The sequence below is a fragment of the Maylandia zebra genome, linkage group LG14, assembly GCF_041146795.1.
Source record: "Maylandia zebra isolate NMK-2024a linkage group LG14, Mzebra_GT3a, whole genome shotgun sequence".
Taxonomy (NCBI): domain Eukaryota; kingdom Metazoa; phylum Chordata; class Actinopteri; order Cichliformes; family Cichlidae; genus Maylandia; species Maylandia zebra.
The window spans coordinates 32,487,526-32,509,045 of record NC_135180.1 but is presented as its reverse complement, the minus strand read 5'-3'; the positions used below and the strand labels follow the sequence as shown (position 1 = coordinate 32,509,045).

The 21,520-nt window shown below is 38.8% G+C and overlaps 1 protein-coding gene across 4 annotated transcripts in view; it reads right to left on the bottom strand.

Annotated features, from left to right (window-relative positions):
* Positions 1-19,384, bottom strand: part of fndc3a (fibronectin type III domain containing 3A) — a 47,098-nt gene extending 27,714 nt beyond the window's left edge. For 2 of the 4 annotated variants that reach the window (XM_023153599.3, XM_012921676.4), the window contains exons 1-2: positions 18,946-19,384; positions 11,715-11,858 (exon numbers count right to left, since the gene is read on the bottom strand). In XM_023153599.3, the coding sequence (XP_023009367.1) occupies positions 11,715-11,825 (111 nt within the window). In that variant the 5' untranslated portion in view covers positions 11,826-11,858; positions 18,946-19,384. Of the gene's footprint in view, positions 1-103; positions 843-11,714; positions 11,859-18,945 lie in introns of those variants that run through there. The other 2 variants (XM_012921674.4, XM_076873372.1) reach the window with 2 other exon arrangements.
* Positions 19,385-21,520: the final 2,136 nt, after the last annotated feature.

The window sequence follows — 21,520 nt, the reverse complement described above, 5'->3', positions numbered from 1 at the left end:
ACACTGGAAATTACTGTTGTAATCAATACTGTGACATTCACTGCCAGCCAATAAAAATCAAACAAAGGAAATTTTGCTTGCAAAAGATTTGACTGCTACTTACTGTTGCCCGCATTGCTTTTTCTCATTCAAGCGTCTCTGTTCACGCAGTCACAGAAAGGAAAAGATGCTCCAGGGTCTATCAGACCCTCCACCATTTCACCCAACCCTCATGAGAAATCACATGACCTGCGATGCTAACACATCTGGCTTGGATGTTTTCTTTTAACATCCTCCACTTCCATGAACTCCTGCATAAAGTCCAGGAAGAAACTGACAAGATGCGAGGAGTGCAGTAATATAGAGATCGGTCTCTTGCACTGGACGTAGCATTTACACAAAGTAGTTCATAAATCTCATGCTTGCTTAGCGTGGTTCAGCCGCATCTGCTCAAACAGCGTCTCTCTCTGCAGCAGGCGGCTTGTTCACTTTCGCCTCTGGCTCTAGTGCAGCCTCCCTACCGTCAGTATCCACAGCAACCCCTTCAACAAATAAGCCACAGCGATGTCCACGCCAAACCTTCACAGAAGGGATTGAAACGTTATCAGCAGTAGCCACTCTCCGGAAAAGGAGGCAGATGAGCCCAAGAAATCAGGAGCAAAAATAAGGAGGACTTTAGATGATGCCTCAGTTCCCTCTCCAGTTCCCTTCTTGACTCTGTGACTGACTGCGTGCCAGCTCAGTTAACGCCTGCTGTGCTCCTTAATATGGTTAATTTCAAGAGCATTCCATCAGGGTGTGATCATGGCACAGCTGAGCCGGCAAAGGTATAAGGGGTCCACAGCATGGGGAGTCCTTTGTTCTCTCTTTTTCACAACAACAACAATGGCGTGAGGGAGCTGAGCGACCCACGCAGCTTCTGAGGCTGACATATACGACTACGCTACAGTCCCTTTCCCTCGCCCTCCCTTCTCGCCCTCCCCCTCATACTCTCCCTGTCTCTCTCTCCCATTCACAGAGCAACATGCCGTACATCCTCTTAATACTCCGATCAATTTGAGCGGAGATGAGGTGGTAGGAGTTCAACTGCAGAGCTCCTGCATTTGTGACAATTCCAGCCTCGTGTCATTTGTGCTGTCTTTAAAGATCAGAAAGCAGCAAAAATGAAACAAAACCGAGAGATTATTTGTATAGTGACACAACGCACACAGCTTGCAAGTACTCAGTGCTTTACTAACATCTGTCCTCATTTACTCCAAATGGATCGTTCCTTAAAGCGACAGTGCTGATCACTTGATCAGCGTATGTCAAGTTACCCAATATTCTGCGTCACTGACACTGCTAAACAAAGAGTACAACAAACTCTTCCACAAAACAAAAATCACACAATCTGACTGTAAAACATCAAAATCAAATAAAAAACACTTCAAAAGGTAAACTTTAGTTTATGCAGTTCACACACACTAAAAAGAAATGGATATAATCATTAGGCTGACACTCTTTGAATTATGGATTTTTTTTTTCTTTATTCTTTTTCCTTTTCCTGCAGGCAGTTATGGACTAAAGCACAAAGTGAAATATGAATAGTGAACCTTCAGCTTGATTTCACTTGCCTTTAATTTTTTTAATCTAAAATATTGCAGTCATTCAACCATGCAATTTGTAGACATTATTGTGTGTCCACACAAAATAATTATGGACAACTGCTTACTAAGTGGAGAGTCACTACAGCGCAAAAAGGCAAAATCTACTTATTCATCTGTAATCATTTATCCTTCATCATCCTCTGAATTTAAAACAAAATAAAACAAAACTGAAAACATCATCTTGCCATTAGTGAAACAAGCAAATGGATTTGGTGCGTTTTTTTGAGACCTTAGAACCTGCCACATATACAAGAAGCAGAAAAAAAAAAAAAAAAAAAAAAAACTACTAGTTTGAGAATAACTACATCTAACATTTTTAATGCATAAACTGACTTTGCAGAATGGGGCGGGGGAACGACACCATAAAAGATAAATCACTTTCAGATAAGACAAGTTCCTCTTTTGATAGTGCCACGTGTCATGCACAAACATAGCTCTTACATCCCCAGGAAGCTCAGATGTAAAGCTTAACTTAAAATCCTACTGTCAAATATAGCTGCAAACAGCAATGACAGGTTCAAGCAGTTCAGCAGTTAACCAGAGGTCCAGTGACGCTTTTTCAAAATGGGATGTTGAATGAAAATAAAATATGGCGCAAGAATGCTGTGAAGATGCCCAAATCCGAGCAATAACAATACAATACCTTATGTTCTGATCATTTACGGGTGTCCAAGTCTGTAAGATCCCGATTTAGCCCCAATCAGCGTGCCAAATTTGAAAGCTTTTGCAGGACTATATCTGCCTGACCATATAATGTACTACTCAGTAAATAAGCAGGGAATTCAAAAACTTTGTCTTGCCATTCAAAAATACAACTGTAAATATTACCCACCCATTGGGTGCCAGATTTAAACAGGAGAGCCATATTCAAGACTTTAAATGCTCAGTCTAAACTGTACATACATTTGTGATACATACTTAAGTAGATTACTTATGAAATATTTGCAATTTGCAACTTGAAATGGTAATTTTCTTTCATAATTAGTGTATTATTATTATTATTATTATTATTATTATTATTATTATTATTATTATTATTATATAATAACGCAGTTACACCTGCAGTTTCCATCATACTTTACTTTTTTAGTTGCAAGTTTGAGGTGCACATGGTCTACAATCTCAGCAGCAGTACATACATGTAGTGTCTGAAATGTATAAACAATTGTCTCCAGTTATGTCCTAGTGAGCCTACAATACAGCCAACACTATAATAATTTGAGCACAGCCTAGGTGCTACCACAGACAATGGCAGAACAACAAAGATTAAGGAGAAAGTTATTTTTAAAAAACAAAGCAGAAAGATCCACAACGTCACTGCTTGGCTCCAAAAACCTCTGTGCCCATCTCCAACCCAAGCTGGCTGTCTGTATTAAATGTCCAGATGCAGTAAAGACCAACAGCGTGATGACTTTATTTGTAAGTAGACAGACTCTGAAGAAGTGCTAGGATGCTGCAAAGGTTACTTTTCACACAGATGACTAAGCACTGTAATGTGCAATGGTTTCCCAGTTACATTCACAACAGGGAACAACACAATTCAGTTAAGCTGCCACAAATTTATATAACCAGTGTGTCCAAAGGTTAAGCAGTATATCTTGTTCTCACTGCTATAAAGATCTGCATCCAAGTATGAGCCCTATGCAAAGAGATTGAGGATCAGTACGCACACGCTGTCACACAGGTGGCCACTGCTGTGTTTTATTACCCAGGAGAATGGGGCTGTTCTGTGCGTTTGTGGCTGTTAGCTCTGACGTTTTTCTGCCGTTGGTGACTCAGAGTTCAGGTTTCTCACTATTTGTTCCTCTTAATTGTTTACTGTGTGTTGATGCGAGATAGCAGCTGGGTGGACAGGAAGCAGGAGCCAAATGACACAGGGAAAAATCCTGCCAGTGTCGGAACTAGCCAGGAACTAACGCAGTCTCCCTGCAGCTGATGGCATACACTTGCGTGTGCAATGATGATTCAAACCAATTTAATGATTCTCCACCCTCCAGGATACCCTGGAAACGTTACATAAGGGGATAAGGGGGGGGGGGGGGGGGGGGGGGGGACCCTGAAAAATAAAATCATTTAAAGAGGTTTTCATACTGTTGTAAATAACCGTCTTCTTCTCTGTGCCATTAATTTAGAGAGGATAATCTGTTATATGTATTAGAGCAACTACAAAGCATTACCAAAGCACACAGTCAGTCATACAGATTCATACATCTCATTTACACAACAGCTTCCACTGGCATCTTGTTTACAAAGTTAATTAGTTTTCATTTCTCTACTTTATGCCTCATCATATTTCTAAACGGTTGATCTGATATCCTCGTGTTGGTGTTGTTCCCAGATCATCATACTAAATGTTGTTCCAGGATCAACATTGCAAGTGACCAATCAGAATGTTGTGACGTCATACTTTTGCGACTTCGGGAAAAACCGGCGTAAAACAAAAAACTGTAGTTAAGCTGCGTGAAACCGCCTCTGTCCGCCGATCAACAGACCCTGACCCTAACCCTAACCCTTTAATAAACAGTAAGCAGAATTGATATTGTCCTTGCAACATTGGAATTTCATAAATGCACGAATGGCTTGGCGCGCAAAGGAATAACGTCACAACAATGTGATTGGTCACTTGCAATGTTGAACCTGGAACAACATTTTCATGATGGTCTGGGAACAACACCAACACGAGGATATCAGATCATCCCTTTCTAAACACACATCAATACTGACCAAACACTACTGACTGACAGGGTGTTTGAGCTTTGCATTAAGTCATTATATAAAATGATATACAGTAATAGCTTTTAAATGGTTTTGACCTATATTAATCTGTACTTCAATTAAAAAAAAAATACAAGTATATATTTATATTACAGTGCACAAAAAACAGACAACCTTTTTTTTTTATTGTCGTTTTCAAACTACATATGAATATTTCACAATTCAGTGGAGGGGATAATTGGTGTTTGAAATTTGTGAATTCAAGACTTTTACCTTTCAAAATCTACATATTTAAAAAGTTAATTGGCCAATAATAAGAATTGAGCAATTAGCTAACTGAACTGAAATGCTGGTATGCAGACAATAAGAAAAACAAAAAAATTCAAGTAATTCACCAGTGACTTCTATATGCAGACAAAGACAATTTATACCTGATCAACTTAACTATTATACCAGCAGTACTATCAGAGCAAAATAATGATGCATTCTATTTAAATGGGTGCACTGTTGGGATCACCGTTTTGCAAAAATCCCAAATAAATTACAGTACAGTTTGTTTCTTAAGCTGATTTGGATTTTCTCTCTTCCTCTTTTTTATTTTGACAGCCTGACTTGAAGATTTGACTATTCTCACTATGTAACTGTAACATTAGGCTACTCTCCAGCTATGGTAAACACAATATAATGATAACATTTTAAATTACTGACTGCCATAGTCTCAACGATTTGAAATGACTTTTTAAATAAAGGAGTGTAATTCTATGCAAAGATCATTTTCTTTGGTACTAAAACCATGTAATTCTATTCATACGATGTACTAAATTTCTGGTATCATGACATCCCTACAAATAATAATCAACTGAAAATAAATGACAGTATATCCCACATGTTTTACATCTTTCCATCACTCTTTTATTCCACCTCCAAATACTACTGGGTCAACTGTTACTGTCCAGAGATTCTATGTGCATTTCAATCCAGCTGGAGCTAATAAATTTAAAATAGTCTTTTTAACTGAAGCTACTGCAAAGCAATAATAGCTCAACACAATTACAATATAGCACATTTTGTTGTTGAAATCAAGTTGCCATGTTTATAGGGCCTGGAAATCCTTTACTACGTCATTCTGAGATGTAGTTACATTTCTGGAAAGGTTCTGGGCTGCGTATAGTTTGGAGTCAATTTTCAACCAATTCCAACAATGGCTGGGAAATGAGTGCATAGTTACAAATAAAAAAAGGATGTCAACAGCATAATGATAGTCAAGAGAGATTTTCAATAGCTGGCTCTCATCTTTTCTTATCACATATTTAGGAAAATCACTGCCATGCTTCTACCACCATGCTTGACAGTGAAACTAGTGCTAGGCAAGTAATGCACAGCCCTGTTACTTTTGGCTTGTTTTTTTCCTCCCCTACTCAGGAGCACTTTCCATCTGGCTACTTTACCACATAGCCCACACTTGTGAAGTGCTGTGCTGAGTGTACTGCTTCCAAAGCAATCTCTCATTAAAGCGAAGGCACTTTGTTCCACTATCAAAACAGTCCTTGGACTCAAAGTCTGTTTCCTAGCTGAGATTTTCTAGCTTGGTCACTATTTGGTCAGTTGAAAGCCCAGGTAGTTTCACAGTTTTGGCCACATTAAAATCCATGTGTTATTCTTTTCCACTGCCCATGTTTTCTTCTAGATTTCTACCAAAAACAAAAAACAACCAAAGTTAAAAGTTTAAATTTACCTTAGAAACCCTGCTACATATTTATGCATTTTGTTGTTCGGTTGTTTTTTGTTTTGTTTTTAAAAAAAATACTGTCTCAAGATACCTAAAGAGCACAATGTATCATATTACATCACCCAAGGGATTTGTCTTCATATTTCCGAATGGGGCCATTGACTAAGATTGGCTTCACCTATTTCCCTGACATAACGGCCAAATTCAGTGTCGTCAAAAAGGGGGCAGAATCTCTGCTACAAAAACTACTTATGGCATTTTAGTGCATAATAACAAAAAAGCTTTTTTTTTCTACAAATCTAGTTATTACTTCCTTCCACACCTTTATCAACTGTAGTTGTCAACATGCAATTTGCTTTTGCATTTGAAAGCATGTTTTGATAAAATGCTGTAATTATTTCAGTAACCACTGCAATGTGTGTCAAGTGTCATTGTATGTCTGCATGAGGGTGCGCCAAAGCTCTTCACACACAGCAGATACTTCAAAGCAAAGGCCAGAGTGGAAAGAATGAAGCTCACCAACAATGCCCATTCGCCATAAGTACAAGAAAATCTAGAACTAGAGGAAAGCAATTAATCAAAAACCTGTTAAGCAAGCAGAACAAAAACTTGCAGATGTCTGCAAACTCTCTGCCAGCAGTCATCTTGTGCCCTCTTAAACCACAGCAGGTAATGAGCTCCATATAACTTATCACCAAATTGTTAACACCACATCTAAATAAATGCTAGTTACAGAAAGGCAAAGCCTGATTTCCTGTGCATCTTAAAAAGGACGCAAAGGCGAATGCTTGTAGACAGTGAAGTGAAAACCAAGAGTCAGCTTCCAACCAGCAGTAACTGTCAAGCAGTGGGTCTCTTCACATCAGTAGCAGGGGGAAGATGAATGATGCCACAGGTCTGTCAGCCAGTTTATTGCAAAAGCTTTGTAGTCTCTTAAAACATGGCCAAACCTTTACTTAATCCAGGGTTATGAAGTCACAGTAATATTTTCTTTTTTTTTATAGCCTACACATTTGACAATGGGGTGCAGTTTTTAAAAAATTTACAGGGAAGGCATTTGGTAAGCAGTGACTAAATAAGATTACAACACAACAAAACAGGGGCTTAGTGGTTGTGATGTTGAAACAATAGTGTCGTGTTTTTTTCTTTTTAACTTATTACTATTTAACCTTTGGCTAACGGCTTGTCAATTACAGGATGTTAGTTGGTGAGTGTACGTTTTTACAAACTGATCCAGCCCTTGTTCTGGTATCTGGTTTCAAAATACACAGATGGCAAATAGGAAAATCATCTGCACTGATAACTGGATATTTTTTCTCAGCTCAGAAATACTGTGCCTATGCTTAACTAGTACTTGTGTCTCTTCTGAATACTGGTGCAGCAGTGATGGTGGTTCATCTTACTAGCTTAGAGGAAAGTGTCCTAAACACTGCTGAGTCACGCACTGTTCACCCCCTCACAATAGTTGACAAATAGTGGGCTCACCTTCATCTTCACAGATGATTCAGTGGCTGACCAGGAGACAAGCAGAGTGGGTTGCATTTTTGTCACAACATCTCAAGCCCTCTGGCAACTTATGAGAGGCACATATTCAAGGTCCTGTCTCCTGTGTCTGGCCGACACTAGAGACAGCTGAATTGGGAGTGAGGTCTCACTATCCCACAGTAACAGTAGCCCACGCATGAGACACAGCCACAAGCAGACCACAGACTCATGGCTATGTCCCCGCTTCAGTTTTTGTATCTACCATTTAATACTGAGTATTACACTTGACCAAAGTCGACTTCTCATGTTTAAAGCTCATCTCATGTTAAAAATGGAAAACTGACAAGACTGCATCTGCACAGACTACAAGTGAAAGCAATTTCTTCATTCAGTGTTCTTTCAAAGCCTTCTCTCAAATGTGCTACTTTGTCTTGAATTAAGCAGCTATTATATACATTTCCCAAAAGGTTGGATGGTTCCTTGGCAGGCTTTCTAACAGAAACTGCACAGCAAGACGTCTGTACCAAGGACTGATACTAATTCCCTACAATCTGTTAGGTTACGAACAGACCTAAAATCCATCAAAACACAAGAACATAAGCACAAAGAGCACAGAAACATTAAATGGCAGGTCTAATGAAAAGGAGTAATGAACAGAAAAAGAACATATATCCATCAGCACAGCCAACAGCTAAGTACATAAGCCATTAGCTAGGCTTAAACATTGACAGAAAGACTGATTCATCTGTTACCAATTTAGCTACAAACCAAACGGAAAAAGCAGGAAAAAAAAAAAGGGGGGGGGGGGGGGGGGGGGCTTAAATGGAAAGAAGCAGTGAATCACACTGTAGCCAAAGTTATCTCTTAAATAGAATCATCTCAGGTAATGACCTCCAGACAACAGCTTCCTCTGTGAGTCAGAATAATTGGTCCAATAGAGCGTTAATACCAAGCCAAGACCGGCGAAAGAGGGGGAAAAAAAAACTAAACAACAACAACAAAAACAAGAACAAGAACAAAGAAAGAAAGAAGTGTTCTTGTAGCTTCTCTAACTTAAAGGTCAGAAATAAAGGGGTCAGCCATCGCTGTGAATCCTCTTCACTGTCACCTCAGTCCTGCCTCATTCTGTCAGGGCCCAGACCCCTCCAGTGGTTCCTGCTCCTCACTCTGCAGCTGTCATGATATTTATGCACCTCCTCAGACACAACACTACACACATTAGATTTACAGCATCACTCAAACAATGATGGGTTGTAACCCCTATATGAAATATTGCAAAATGCCAGTATTATTTTCAGGTGGCCACAAACTGTGCCACATGTCATCTGCACAATGTACTAAAACAAACAAAACACAACAACAAATAACCCCAGAAGGGTTTTTCTTACCTACAAACATGTTTGGTCCCTCACAAAAGAGATTTTAGACTATAGTAAAATAAAATCACCAGCACAAAAATGATAAGAATCAAGACTACAAATAGCACTTTAAATGTTTCTGACATTTGTGTTTATCAAATGGTCAAAAATAAGATAAAAATAACATGAAAATGCAAAGATTAGGGTCAGATAATGTCATAAAAAAAAAAAACCAACACTGAAGGTGGGTGTGCAGACAAATTAATTTGTATGAGGGCACTGATATAAAAGTTGAAACTATTGATGGACTGACTGAAAATAATCAATAGATATTAATCATAGTTAAAATAAATTACATGTAGTTGCTGTGCTCTGGGCGCCACAGTGCTTTGTGTGTGTGAACCACCACTATCTGCTCTTCAAAGGGAAAAAAAGAACAGTAGAACATCACCAGCAGGAAACCCACTGCAAGCATGACACACCCATGCAAGCATGACATGTACCCATACAGCATTGCTAAAAATGATAGATATAGATGGAATAGGTTGACCTTGAAAATGTGCCGCATAATATCCAGTTTTGTCACCCTTTCATTGAAAAACACATACATAATGGATGCTATCCAAAAGGTTACCTTGTGGAACATTTCCTATTTTCAGCACTGTGTTCTCAATATTTAGTTTGTCATTTTTTAAGCTATTGGTTAAAAATGTTCATCCACAACCCAAATCTATTTTTTTATTGTGTTTGTTTTTTTTTAAATATACTATTAATAAAGCAGTTACTCAGCAGTAACTACCACACAAGGTCCAATTTTGACAACAGAAAGAAAATGGTAGGGAAAGCAAAGAAAAAAAAAAAAGGAAAAAAAAAGTGCCATGTTGATTTCTGCTGCCATCTTTCAACAGCTTCATCCACATTCCAAACCACCTACCCAAATAAGGTTTACCAAAGGGTACACAACCACAAACTGCTTGCATACAATTTAGAATCACCAATCAACTCAACATGCATGGCTTAGGACTGTGGATGACCTGGAGTACATAAGCGAAAACTGTGCCGGTACAGGGAGAACATGCTAATTCAACACAGAAAGGCTCTGGCTGAACAGGAAGTAGAAATCCAGAACTTCCTTGCTGTGGTAAGCACTGCACTATTGTGCTGCCCAAACATAAAATTGTCACATTAAATGGAAAACAACAGTTTTTGTATAAAGTAGTGAATGGTATTTGGTTAACCCCTGGCCATGCAACATGCCCCCAAGTTAGTCCCCATGGCATGCCACACCTTGCATGGAAGCTCTGTCGCCACTAGTGTGTGAACAGAGAGTAAAGATTACATTATTGTATTTTATTCATGTTTTATTTTCATTTACTCTAATGTAACTTCTGACAGGGCTCTGTAAGATTTTTTTTTAAACAACTAAACAAAACAAAATTACATATTTTTGGTATTTGTTTTTCATATGCAAGTAACATGTAAGTGATTTTCAAGGAGCAGGGGGTGTAATTATGTAGACCAGGCAGAAAAAGTGGCTTTTTATTTCCTCACATTTTTAAACAGTTTAAACATTGACACAGAACATGTTCAGGTAATCAGGTAAGGTCTTTGTGGATGATGGTAATGTAACCGAATTCCCTGAGGACAACAGACCCATAGCTGAGCACCGCAAGCAAAATTTGATCTCTGTTTGAACAAAGCCTGATTCAGGTGAGGGTTTTTCCACTGTGGAAAATGACGGCAATGGCTAGAAAGGCATGTTTGTAAGGCAGTGCTAATATTAGCAAGTCTTATCAGGACAAACTGCATAAGACTGGGGAAGTGACAAAAAGATATCACTGTGGATTCCCTGCCATCCCCCAGGAAGTTGGGGAAACTTAAACAAATTGGACTGGTGACCATCAAAATGACAGGGATATCACAGAGGCTTGTCAGGACCGCTCAATCTCACCCTGATGCTGACAAGAGATGATTGAGGCAGGTGTGGGGTCCAATCCATTTCCTGTACATATATAGCAAAACTATCAAAACCGAGAGAGGAGTGGCACCTCTTGCCTGTGAAATTTGTTCAATGAGCAAATGAAGTGAGCACAGCAAAACCCATTTTGGCTGTTTCAATACTGAACTGAGTAAGAACTATAGCGGTATAGTTTGTTTAGCATCTGAAACAAGCCTTCAAACAAATTGCAATTGACAAGAGGTGGATCTAAGTTCATCTGATAACAGTTTCTTACTAAAAAAAGCAAAAAAAAGCAAAAAAAGAAATATAATTTCATATAAAATATAACAGTCAGCCATAGTAAATAACTCTACAAATGTAGGGTTTCAAACACTTTTTGGATTTATTATTGCATGACACAGGAGTCACTGCTGGACTGTAGATATTCTGTAAAAATCCCACAGAAGTGCGTCTCTGCCATGCTGGTCAAAAATATTACCATCACTGCCTCCAGTGTTACTACTTGCGTAGAAGTGCTTTAAGTGCACCAGTGAAAAATTCTCAATTTCACTGATGGAGTTCATTTATGTAGTGCGATCAATGGCATCAATATCTCTGACTCAAGTATTACACAATAGCTAATCCTCCCAACACACACAAAGAAACACCTTTAGCCCTGAAATGAAATCAAACTCACAGCAGCTCTACACCTGAACACCTAAATGCCAACAGATAAAAGTAGAAGCACCATTTAGAACAAATTTCCTCAAATGTAATCCCAAGGCAGTTTTGTCAGAAATGAACTTGGGCCCAACAGACTTAAGTCAGTAAGTGTGACTAATACTGGACAAAAATTAGTGTACCTGCTGGGGGCCCTCCCCGTTGACCATGGCTGGGGGTGGTGGTGAGGCCAGGATTGGGAGTTCAGGGCTGAGAAGCTGGCCAGACTCCAGAGGTGGCGTGTGGTCTGCCATGTCTCCCTCATTCACACCACTGAAGAGGTACTGCTGCAACGAAGACAGAGTGATCAATGGAAATGTACAAAGTGTACCAAAAAGGTTTATGACGTCAACATCTAAAGTCTTGGGAGTCATTCAGCCTGTGCTGAGAAATACATTTACCTATAATGTCTGCAGGCTGCAGCTTTTTTCTCCTCTCTGTCTGTACACACTATTAGTCCTTTTCCACTAGTACCTACTCGTCCTGGCTCAACTCAGCTTGACTGGGTTTTTGCGATCTTGCATTAAGTGGTAGTAACTGGTAACAAGTACTTTTTTAGTACCTACTTGGCTGGGTTTTCTGGGCAAGCTGAATTGACCGGAAGATGTGATGTCAACAGACTGCATGCCACTGTCAACGGCATTACTTGACAAGTCACGAAAGCAACTCCATCACAGAAATCAAAACCGGCATTTTGGATGCCTATAAAGAAATCATGGTACCTTTATAAGCTACCAAGATGCTTGACAATTTTGAGCTTGCAGAAAACGCATAGCAACTTTCTCAGAAGAAACAGTAGTAAGCATGAAGGACCAGGGTTGATCCTTCTGGGTCCCCACATTCATAAATTAGATCAAATCAAATCATCAGTCACCTTTTAAAGACTTATTAGTAGAGCTGGGCGATATGGCCTAAAATCCATATCACAGTATAATTTGAAGCATGTGTGGTAACGATATATATCGCGATATATATTCTTTTCTTCTGTATAACGTATTTTACACACTATAAGGCACACTTAATATCCTTTAATTTTCTCAAAAATCGACAGTGTGCCTTATGTATGAATTCTGGTTGTGCTTACTGACCTCAAACCAATTTTATGTTGTACACAGCGCGCAGAAATCTGTCAAAAATGTTTTAGTACGACTTTGGTAAGCTATGAAGCCGCACCGCTTGATGGATTGCCAGAGCGTTACGGCTACCGTAGTCAGGAGTCTGTAGTGACTTCTGTAGGGTTACTGAAGTTGGACTAGCTGGTATATAATGATGTCCTACGTGATCACTAGCAAAACACCTATGTTAGCATAACATTAGCACAGTGAAGCTGAAAGATGGACGCTAAACCTTTTCCACTCGATCAAAGTTAACATGAGGTTAGGGACAAATGCAATCACATGGCAGGATGCTGTAAGCAGACCAAACTTCAGTTAGGAGAAAAACTGAGATAATCCCTCCACAATACGAGGTTAGTCATTAATATACTGCAACAACATGGGAATAGAGCAGCTGCGAGAGAATTCAGCATTAATGAATCAATGGTAGGGAAGTGGAGGAAGCGCAGTTTTTGTCTTTCCCCATATTCCAGAAGTCCTTCGTCTCTTTGCTATGACTGTTGCCTGGCATAATTTGCAGATGATGTTGCAGCCACTGCAATGCTTTCGACCAAAACAGGCGCAGCTTGATGACACCATCAACATGCGCTATCGCCGTAGAGCGGTATAGTCAAAATCTCTACTGTTGGCCAAATTTATATCGTTTCTACCGGATATCATTTATACCGCCCACCCCTAGTTATTAGATCAAACTAACTGAATTCTGAATTATGTCAAGATTATCACTGATCATTTTGGGAGTTTCTAGTGACATGGTTTTTTTTGTTTGTTTGTTTTTTTATGTACACAGGGGCTAAACTATGGCTACGTCCACGGGTATTTTTGAAAACGGACCGAAAATGCCGTTTACGTGTGGACGAAAGGTGCAAACGCATAGAAAAATCTGCGTTTTCAAAAATACCCGGGTACGTGTGGACGTAGCCTATGTTGGCCACATTGTAAAAAACATTAAACAACCAAGTTTAGCATCTACAGTTGACTTGGGATGACAATTATTTAAAAAACAAACAAACAAACAAACAAACAAACAAAAACAACAACACTACCTTGCAATGACAGAATTGGCTGTCTGGTCCAAAATGAAGAATATTCATTACTCTAATATTCTAATGTCTCCATGTAAACCATTCATTGATAGTCACGACTGACAGCTTGCTTACCTACTCTCATGAGCACCAGTGATTCTGACTTTTGGGGCGTTTGACAAAAACTGTGACTACTCTAAAGACACACAGTTCCCTTCTGTTTGCTAAGGAGAAACAATATTTTGCAGTATTTTATCAAGTTTATTGTGGTAGCTTGATTACTTGACCTGCTATGTGCATAAATTTGCCAATGGTGGCTCAGTGTGTTTTCAGTAAGCTCATTTTTGCTTTGCTGAGAGGTTTAGGGACATCAAATCAAGCTCTAACTCAAAACAGTGGGTCAAATCACAACACTTGACACACATTTTGTAAATTAAGACACAGACATGTCCTAAGGAGTGGCCTTAAGATGAACTAGTGGCAATTTGGTGCAAAGCTTAATTTATTTCTGGATACATCCATCGTTTCTCACTTCCAGCAACATAAACTCTATTGAAAGATATTTCTCTGATGCGTGAGTTGAGGATGGCATCTTGTCTAAACCCAAGACTAAATGCAGAGTAAAAAATGTCGTGCAATTAAAAAGTTTTTACAGTCTTTATTGTTTCTTTCTCTTGATTAGAGAGTGTTCAATGATTCACACTGAAACTGTATATACACACACAAGGTTGGTGGTCGATAACCACCTCCTCAAGTCTGCGTTCAACATGCTGAACACCAAAGTGCTTAAAGTGCAAAGACCAAAATAGCTTTATAAATTATGTATGTGATGTTTAAACGTTGTCCTTAACAGTCTGTACCAGAAATTGTATTGGGTTAAGGAAATTATTGTTTTATTAAATGTACAATGCCAGTTACATCTTTACTGATTCTAAGACGTTAGGTCTGTGACTGCTGATGTTGGCACTGTTAATGGTAGCCATTCAGCAAACAAATAATCCGCCATGATGTTTGTACAATTTGGTGCATGTTACAAAATGCCACACATTTCAGTGACATTTAAAAGTCAATTTTATTACTGGAAAATGTGACTAACAGTTTCAAATGGCTTTTAAATATACACACAATCTTTGTATAGCCAATATTTGACCCTCATCCATTTCAAAAGGCTCAATTTTGGCTGTTTACTGAGTACTTAATTACATCACACTAGCCAACTAGTCAGATTTTTTCCTCGTTTAATAATTTTTTACTTAGATATCAGGAATATCTTGTGTGTGTGTGTGTGTGTGTGTGTGTGTGTGTGTGTGTGTGTGTGTGTGTGTGTGTGTGTGTGTGTGTTGACCTCTTACTATGCATTTTCGTGCACCGTGAATACATACAATAACAATGTAATGAAGCAAATTTAAATAAATCTGTGCTGGGTGACACGAACGGAGAGGAATCCTAATTCATGCAAGTTAAAATATTTCAAAATTAGATGAAAAATATGCATCATCCTGTGTCACTAAAGACCATCAGCTGGACTTCTCTCAAGGACTGTGGATAAGCTTATCATTGGAATTTGAGGGCAAATGGAGTTCTATGGTTCAACTTCAGTTTTATAAAGAAGGAGAGCTTAAGAAACTTTGTAGTAAGCTGTTAAAATATCTTACTGTAACTTGCTTCCAGCTATTGGTCATTAGGGCTGCCACAATTAGTCGACTAGTCACGATTACGTCGACTATCAAAATCGTTGACGACTAATTTAATAGTCGACGCGCCATTTGAAGCTTTGTAGGATCCCAAAAGACGCAGGAATAAGTAGTAGGATTTAAGAGTGTAATAACGGACTGAAACATAAGATGGCAGCACTGCATGTACAAGGATGCCAGCTGCCGTTAAACCTCGAAGAAGAAGAAGAAGCTGTGTCCGGTATTGTAGCTGTGTCCAAATTCAGGAGCCGCATCCTCCGGTGCCCGCATTTGGAGGACGATTACGTTACAGCGACACGACAAAAACTGTCCAAATTTGAAGACTCTGACAAATGCGCCCTTCATTTCCCCAGATTTGAAGGATGGGTCGGGTGTATACTTCGTGGCCCAACCTATCCCAGAACTCATAGCGCGGCCCTGCTCAGTTTCCAACAATGGCAGCAGCTAGTTAGTTTTAATATTACTCTTATTATTCTTACTGGGTCACAAAATAAATGTTTAACATATTTTCAGGCGAGAATGTAAATATGACTCTTTAAGCTTCAAATAACTGCTCAGTTTATCAAGACACCACATATTTTCAGAAGCGCTCCAACATTTTCGGAGAAGTCTGTTACCCACCAGCTCGAAAGCTAGCCGGGGTTCAAGGCTCACTATAGCCGGTGGGAACACCGGACTCCCGGCAAATCGTTTTCAAACCCACCGCCGTCTTTCGCTACTCAGGTTAAACATGATATACAAGTCACTTAGATAACTTAAAAATGTTATTGTTTGGCTTTTTTCAGTATTTTATTTGTTCCTGAGTAAATCGGTTTGGCTGAGATTAAAGTTATAGTTTTTACACAGCTGAATAAACGTCAAGCAGACAACTGATTATCAGAAGTGTGAGATGCTCGAGAATATACTCCGGTGTCCTGTTATATTTTAGATAGCAAGGAGTTTATTAAACTTCACCGAAACAATCTGCAAATTTCATTTAAATTTAATAAACTATCATCTTGTCTTTATTTTTAGTTAGCACATAGCTTAAACACTTAAAGCTGTAAGCTAATGATAGTTATATAAGAGCAGATGCATGCTGGTGCAATAAGCTGTAAGTTTTACGTCCAATGGATGCATGATCTGATTAGTCAACTAATCGCAAAAATAATCGGTGACTAGTTGACTATCAAAATAATCGTTTGTAGCAGCCCTAATAGTCATCCTTGAACCATTGGCTATAACAGGCAAATATTTGTAGGCTTCCAATGGGACCAGATTCACATGAGTAATACAAACGCATGCAGTTGATCTATGAATGCACCATAAAAGCACTTTGAGTACTCAGTAATAGCAGAAGTCTGGTATATAGGAGTCCGTTTATCAGTCACCTTTATCAAATATCAAACCAAAAGCCAAGATATACGCAAAAGCGGTACATCTGTACTATAACACATAGTTTGTCAACACAAAGCAAAAAAAATGTGCAGGGTACAGGGTGCAGAAATGAATAAGAGTGATACTAAAAAGTGGTTAAATGTGCCACATGCCATTTTTTCTCAGACGTTAAATACCTTAACTAGTTAAGAAAAGAAGGAAAGAGGCAAATTCAGAACAAACCTAATGAGCCTATTATTGAATTTAAAATCATTTGCATCACAATGTGATAAGAAAGTACAATGGTATAATGTTTTGGACATGACTTATCATGTGACACATATCAGCATTGAGATAAGACCAGGGCTGTGAAGGGTTTACACAGTGACTACGAGAGAGGAGAAAGAAAGTGGATGATGGCAAAGAGAAAAACCATTAATCTGTTCTTTCAAAGATTCCCTTCTCATCTGTCTCCTCCAGTATACTGCATTGGCAAACACAAACCCCTTGCATAACAAATATACCCAAAAGCTGACCATTCAGTGATTAATTACTAAACTCTAACACTCAAAAAATGCATAATAAAGTTAGACCATGTGAGAATTTCTAGGGAAAACAACAAAACAATACAGAACAAACAAACAGAACAAAAATATTTTTTATTCAACACTCCACTGACACGGGAGTAAAATACCAAAGTTATACACTGAGGATTTCCCAACTGTAAATAAAATGTATACAATCGTTACATGGTTAATAAAATTCCCGTGTAAAGCAACAGAACAGCATGAAAGAAATGTAACGTGTCCTTGAACTTAATTACTCTCTGGCGCATGCGTGCCTAAACCTTACTGTGATCTGGCTTATCTGTTCGCTTTAGTCCCTCCCCTCCTTAAGCCCAAACAACAAAGTCAGTTTACAGTGTGATGGTCAATGAACTAGGCCTGCAGAACCATTTATACAGCCATGAGAGATTGCCATGTGGTTAATTTTTGTAACACTAGCAGGCTTTAGATGAATGCCAGACTTGTGGGGCTCTGAGGCCTCCAAGCCAATCACTGCAACCAGCTGGTAGGTTGTTTGGTAATTTTATTCTAGTTGTAAATTACTTGCCAGCACCACAGTGACAACAGCTACCTGGAGGTCAGTAAAATGAGAAGCAACTAAGGGAAATCCCTAATGACAGGCAATTCTTTATATTTCCTCTGACCACCCACCATTTACGCAGTTAAAGTCAAAATTTCTTTTTTTTTCCCCTCGTATGGGAAAAGATGATCTGAAAGTTCATTACACATTTTCCAAATTTGATTGTGGTAAGTGGAACATTATGATTTTGATTATCAAACAGATGCAGTGACAGCAGTAACATATGAACAGATGTATACTTCAGTCTTTTTTGCTCCTCTTTCTTTAACAAAGTTATCTGAAACTTTCAGAACTATAGCCTATCAGTAGTCACCACCTACGACTAGAAAACAGCTGTAACTTCTGTTATAGTTGCGCTGCAAGAAATCTGTATCGAAATAACAACAGATAACAGATGTTACATCTGTTGTTGCCCTGATTGTGCCTCACATTTGTTTGTGGCTACAGAGCAGTTGACAAGGACACACCAGCTGTTTTTCAGTTGCAGTTTTAGAGAAAACGGGAAAACACCTTGAAGATTTGAACTAGCTTTTCATTTTAATTATCAGCCACACAAAATTGTGGTAATGATATTTCTTGTCGTTGTTTAATAGCGCTGGTTTTTTCTCAACTGTAATGCGTAAATTTAACTGTAGCACTATTTTCGTACCAGACATCTGCACACGGGGTAACAGCTGGTTATCCTTTGACTGAAAATATTTGACGTAGCAATGTCGTTGACTCTCGTTTAACATTACCTGGCCGGTCAACTACACGCACAAGCTCCTATTTTATGTCACAGTATCGGTTGGTATTTTTTTTTAGCTCCTTTAACAAGGTTAACTATCTCGCACCCGAGACTGTTTACTTTGGCTACAGGTGTGTGTGCTTAGCGTTATATCATAGCTAATAGTTATCTAACTGCAGCCTTATTGTAGCCAACGTACTGACAAACAATAACCTTACAGGTTAGTTCGACTTCCTTAAAATGATATCGTCAATGTTGTTCGCTGTAGCAAAACAAGACTTATTACCAAAAGCGCAGCTAACGTTACTCACCCAGTCAGTTGGCAGAGCAGCAGTCTTGCTGAACAAGCCGATGCACAGTGATGAGTCTTATGCAGCTCTTCCCCGAAATGTTTAACGTCAGCAACCTTGGATGACCAGCAACTTTCTGCAGAACCTGAAGCTGATGAGAACTTGCTAGCTACCCAGACAAACACAAGACAAGGCAAAGTGTGACATACTAGCGTAAGCTACCTAGCTAACAGTTAGCAAGATAGTATGCGGTCTTCTCATGAACGACGCAGGCTCGCGTTAACAGCACCTTAAAACGGTCGAAGTAGCTAGCGAGCGACTGTGACGATGCAAAGTATCGATAACGTTTGTCTAACCCTCAGTTTTATCGAGATAACTTTCCATCCAACCCTGTTCCTCGCATAAAAAGCAGGAATGTCGCCATCGCTTACACGACTTAGTGCGCATGCGTATTCGGGCAATTCATCACGAATCCTAATTTACAAGATAGCAAAGATAAACGCTAAATAATGTTACTATATTTAATTTTGTTTGTTGTGAACCCGGTCACTATCCGGTGCAGTTATGATGAACTTCATTTGCCTACCTATTTTTTTTTCCATCACTTTAAGAAAGACCTTACGGTTGACGTGTCTATGACCGGTTCGTCCAACCAAGTCAGTCGGGGGTGGGGGGGATCTAAGAATGCTACGTGGTCAGTCCAGGGACCACCTTGCTGTTCTCCATATAAGACTACACTGCTACTTCTACCTGGTTTGTAACCAGAAGCACACAGTTGTACTAAAAATAAACAAGCATGATTGAACTGCAGTATTTTACACGCCAGAGAGCCAATACGGAATGTATGGAGAAAGAAAAAAAACAACCCTTTCAAAATTACACACTGAACGGCACAAGTGATGTCAAACCTACACAAGACACACACAGACAATTTGAAATACAATATCGCTTTTAGCAGAAAGAAAGTGTGGATCACTGGTTCTTGTAAACCGTGCAGTCTTGGGTTTGTTACATGTTTTGAGTGAACACAAAGATATTTTTGTAGTATTTGTGTACTCCAAAAAAGCTTATTTTAAATATACATTGGTATATATCAAAGAGATGACCGTTTTTCTGATTGTTTTGTGTTCCTTCTGTTTTATTGATTTTTTTCCCCCTGGTTTGTTTTCTACTTGAAATTTACACTATTAGAAATTCATGTTGCCTGGAAACTGTAATATTCCCTTCATTCATGTGCCTTCCAAATTTGATTTAATTAAAAAGTATCTATCTATCTGAAATCTTCTTTCATGTGCTAGTCCCTTCTGCATATTAAGTCTCAGACAGACAATTGCACAAACATCACAGACAATGTATCATACACAACCTAATGTAGCTACCTACATACGAAACTTCACTATGCTATATATCATATGCATATAGATGTTGTTGAAACAATGTACACACTCACCGTTCTTGCATAGGCGGTCTTTAAATCTTTGGCAAAAACATGTGCTATCCCATCCACTGATATACACCAAGATGGTTATCAATGACTCCACCTGCTGGACTTAATAAAGGAATGCCCCATTGTGTCTGCTATAGTTCTCAATGAAATATGCAGTGGAGAGTCATCTCTTTCCAAAAATGTATTTGACTCTTTAAGACAGACTGATTATGCAGTAATCAGTGAAATATGCAGATTATAGTTGTGTCATTGCAGGGACTGAACCAGTGAACAGCGAACACATCACATATTTTATTTTACACCGTGCATTTATTTTATGTATTTATTTTTTTTAATGTAATAACATAAGACATGTAACTTGGGATGCAGTGTTACGATTTCAGAAATGCACATAGACTTGTTGTTCAAATCTGTACTCAACAAGCTCACACTCAGCAAAGTTATATGCAAACACCTGCACACACTCGAAGATGAAGGGGCATATATTTTAAGACTTGAGAAGAAGTGCATGATGAAAAAGCAACATCAAGGACTGCAGCAGAACACAAAATATAATACAAAGTAATGAGAAACATAATGAGGAAGTAAATGTAAGCGGACAATGAAGAGGGAGCAAATTTACAAGGGCATCATTATGCAGTTGGACATCGTTTCTGGAGGCAGTAATTCTAAAGCAGTGGTTTTCAGCTCCCCGAGGACTTCTTGTTTTAGGTGCTCTCTTGTCTGATTCAAATGATCTGTTTTTGTTTTTTTTTGTTTGTTTGTTTGTTTGTTTTTCAGGCAGCTGCAGCATTTAATACTCATTTTATCAATTGAATCACATTTTTGGAGTGGAGATTGGAGGTCCTTATGAGAACCTTTGTGTTTTGAGAGTACAGAGTGATGGGATAATAAAATAATTCAAACCACGCAATAACATGAGCTTGTACTAACTTAAACAAAATGCACCTTTCATGGGTCAAAAGACCGTGATTGGTCAGTTAGGGTCAAATATGTGATGTGTGTGGGCAAGCAAGTGTGTGTATTTGTGTGTGTGTCAGGAGTCAGGTGTCATTCTGTTTACATTCTACTGTTTTAACTTAAAGGAGATTAGCTCTCCATTGATACTGAAACTGTGCCTGTAGTTGTAATGGTACAGGACGACTCAGC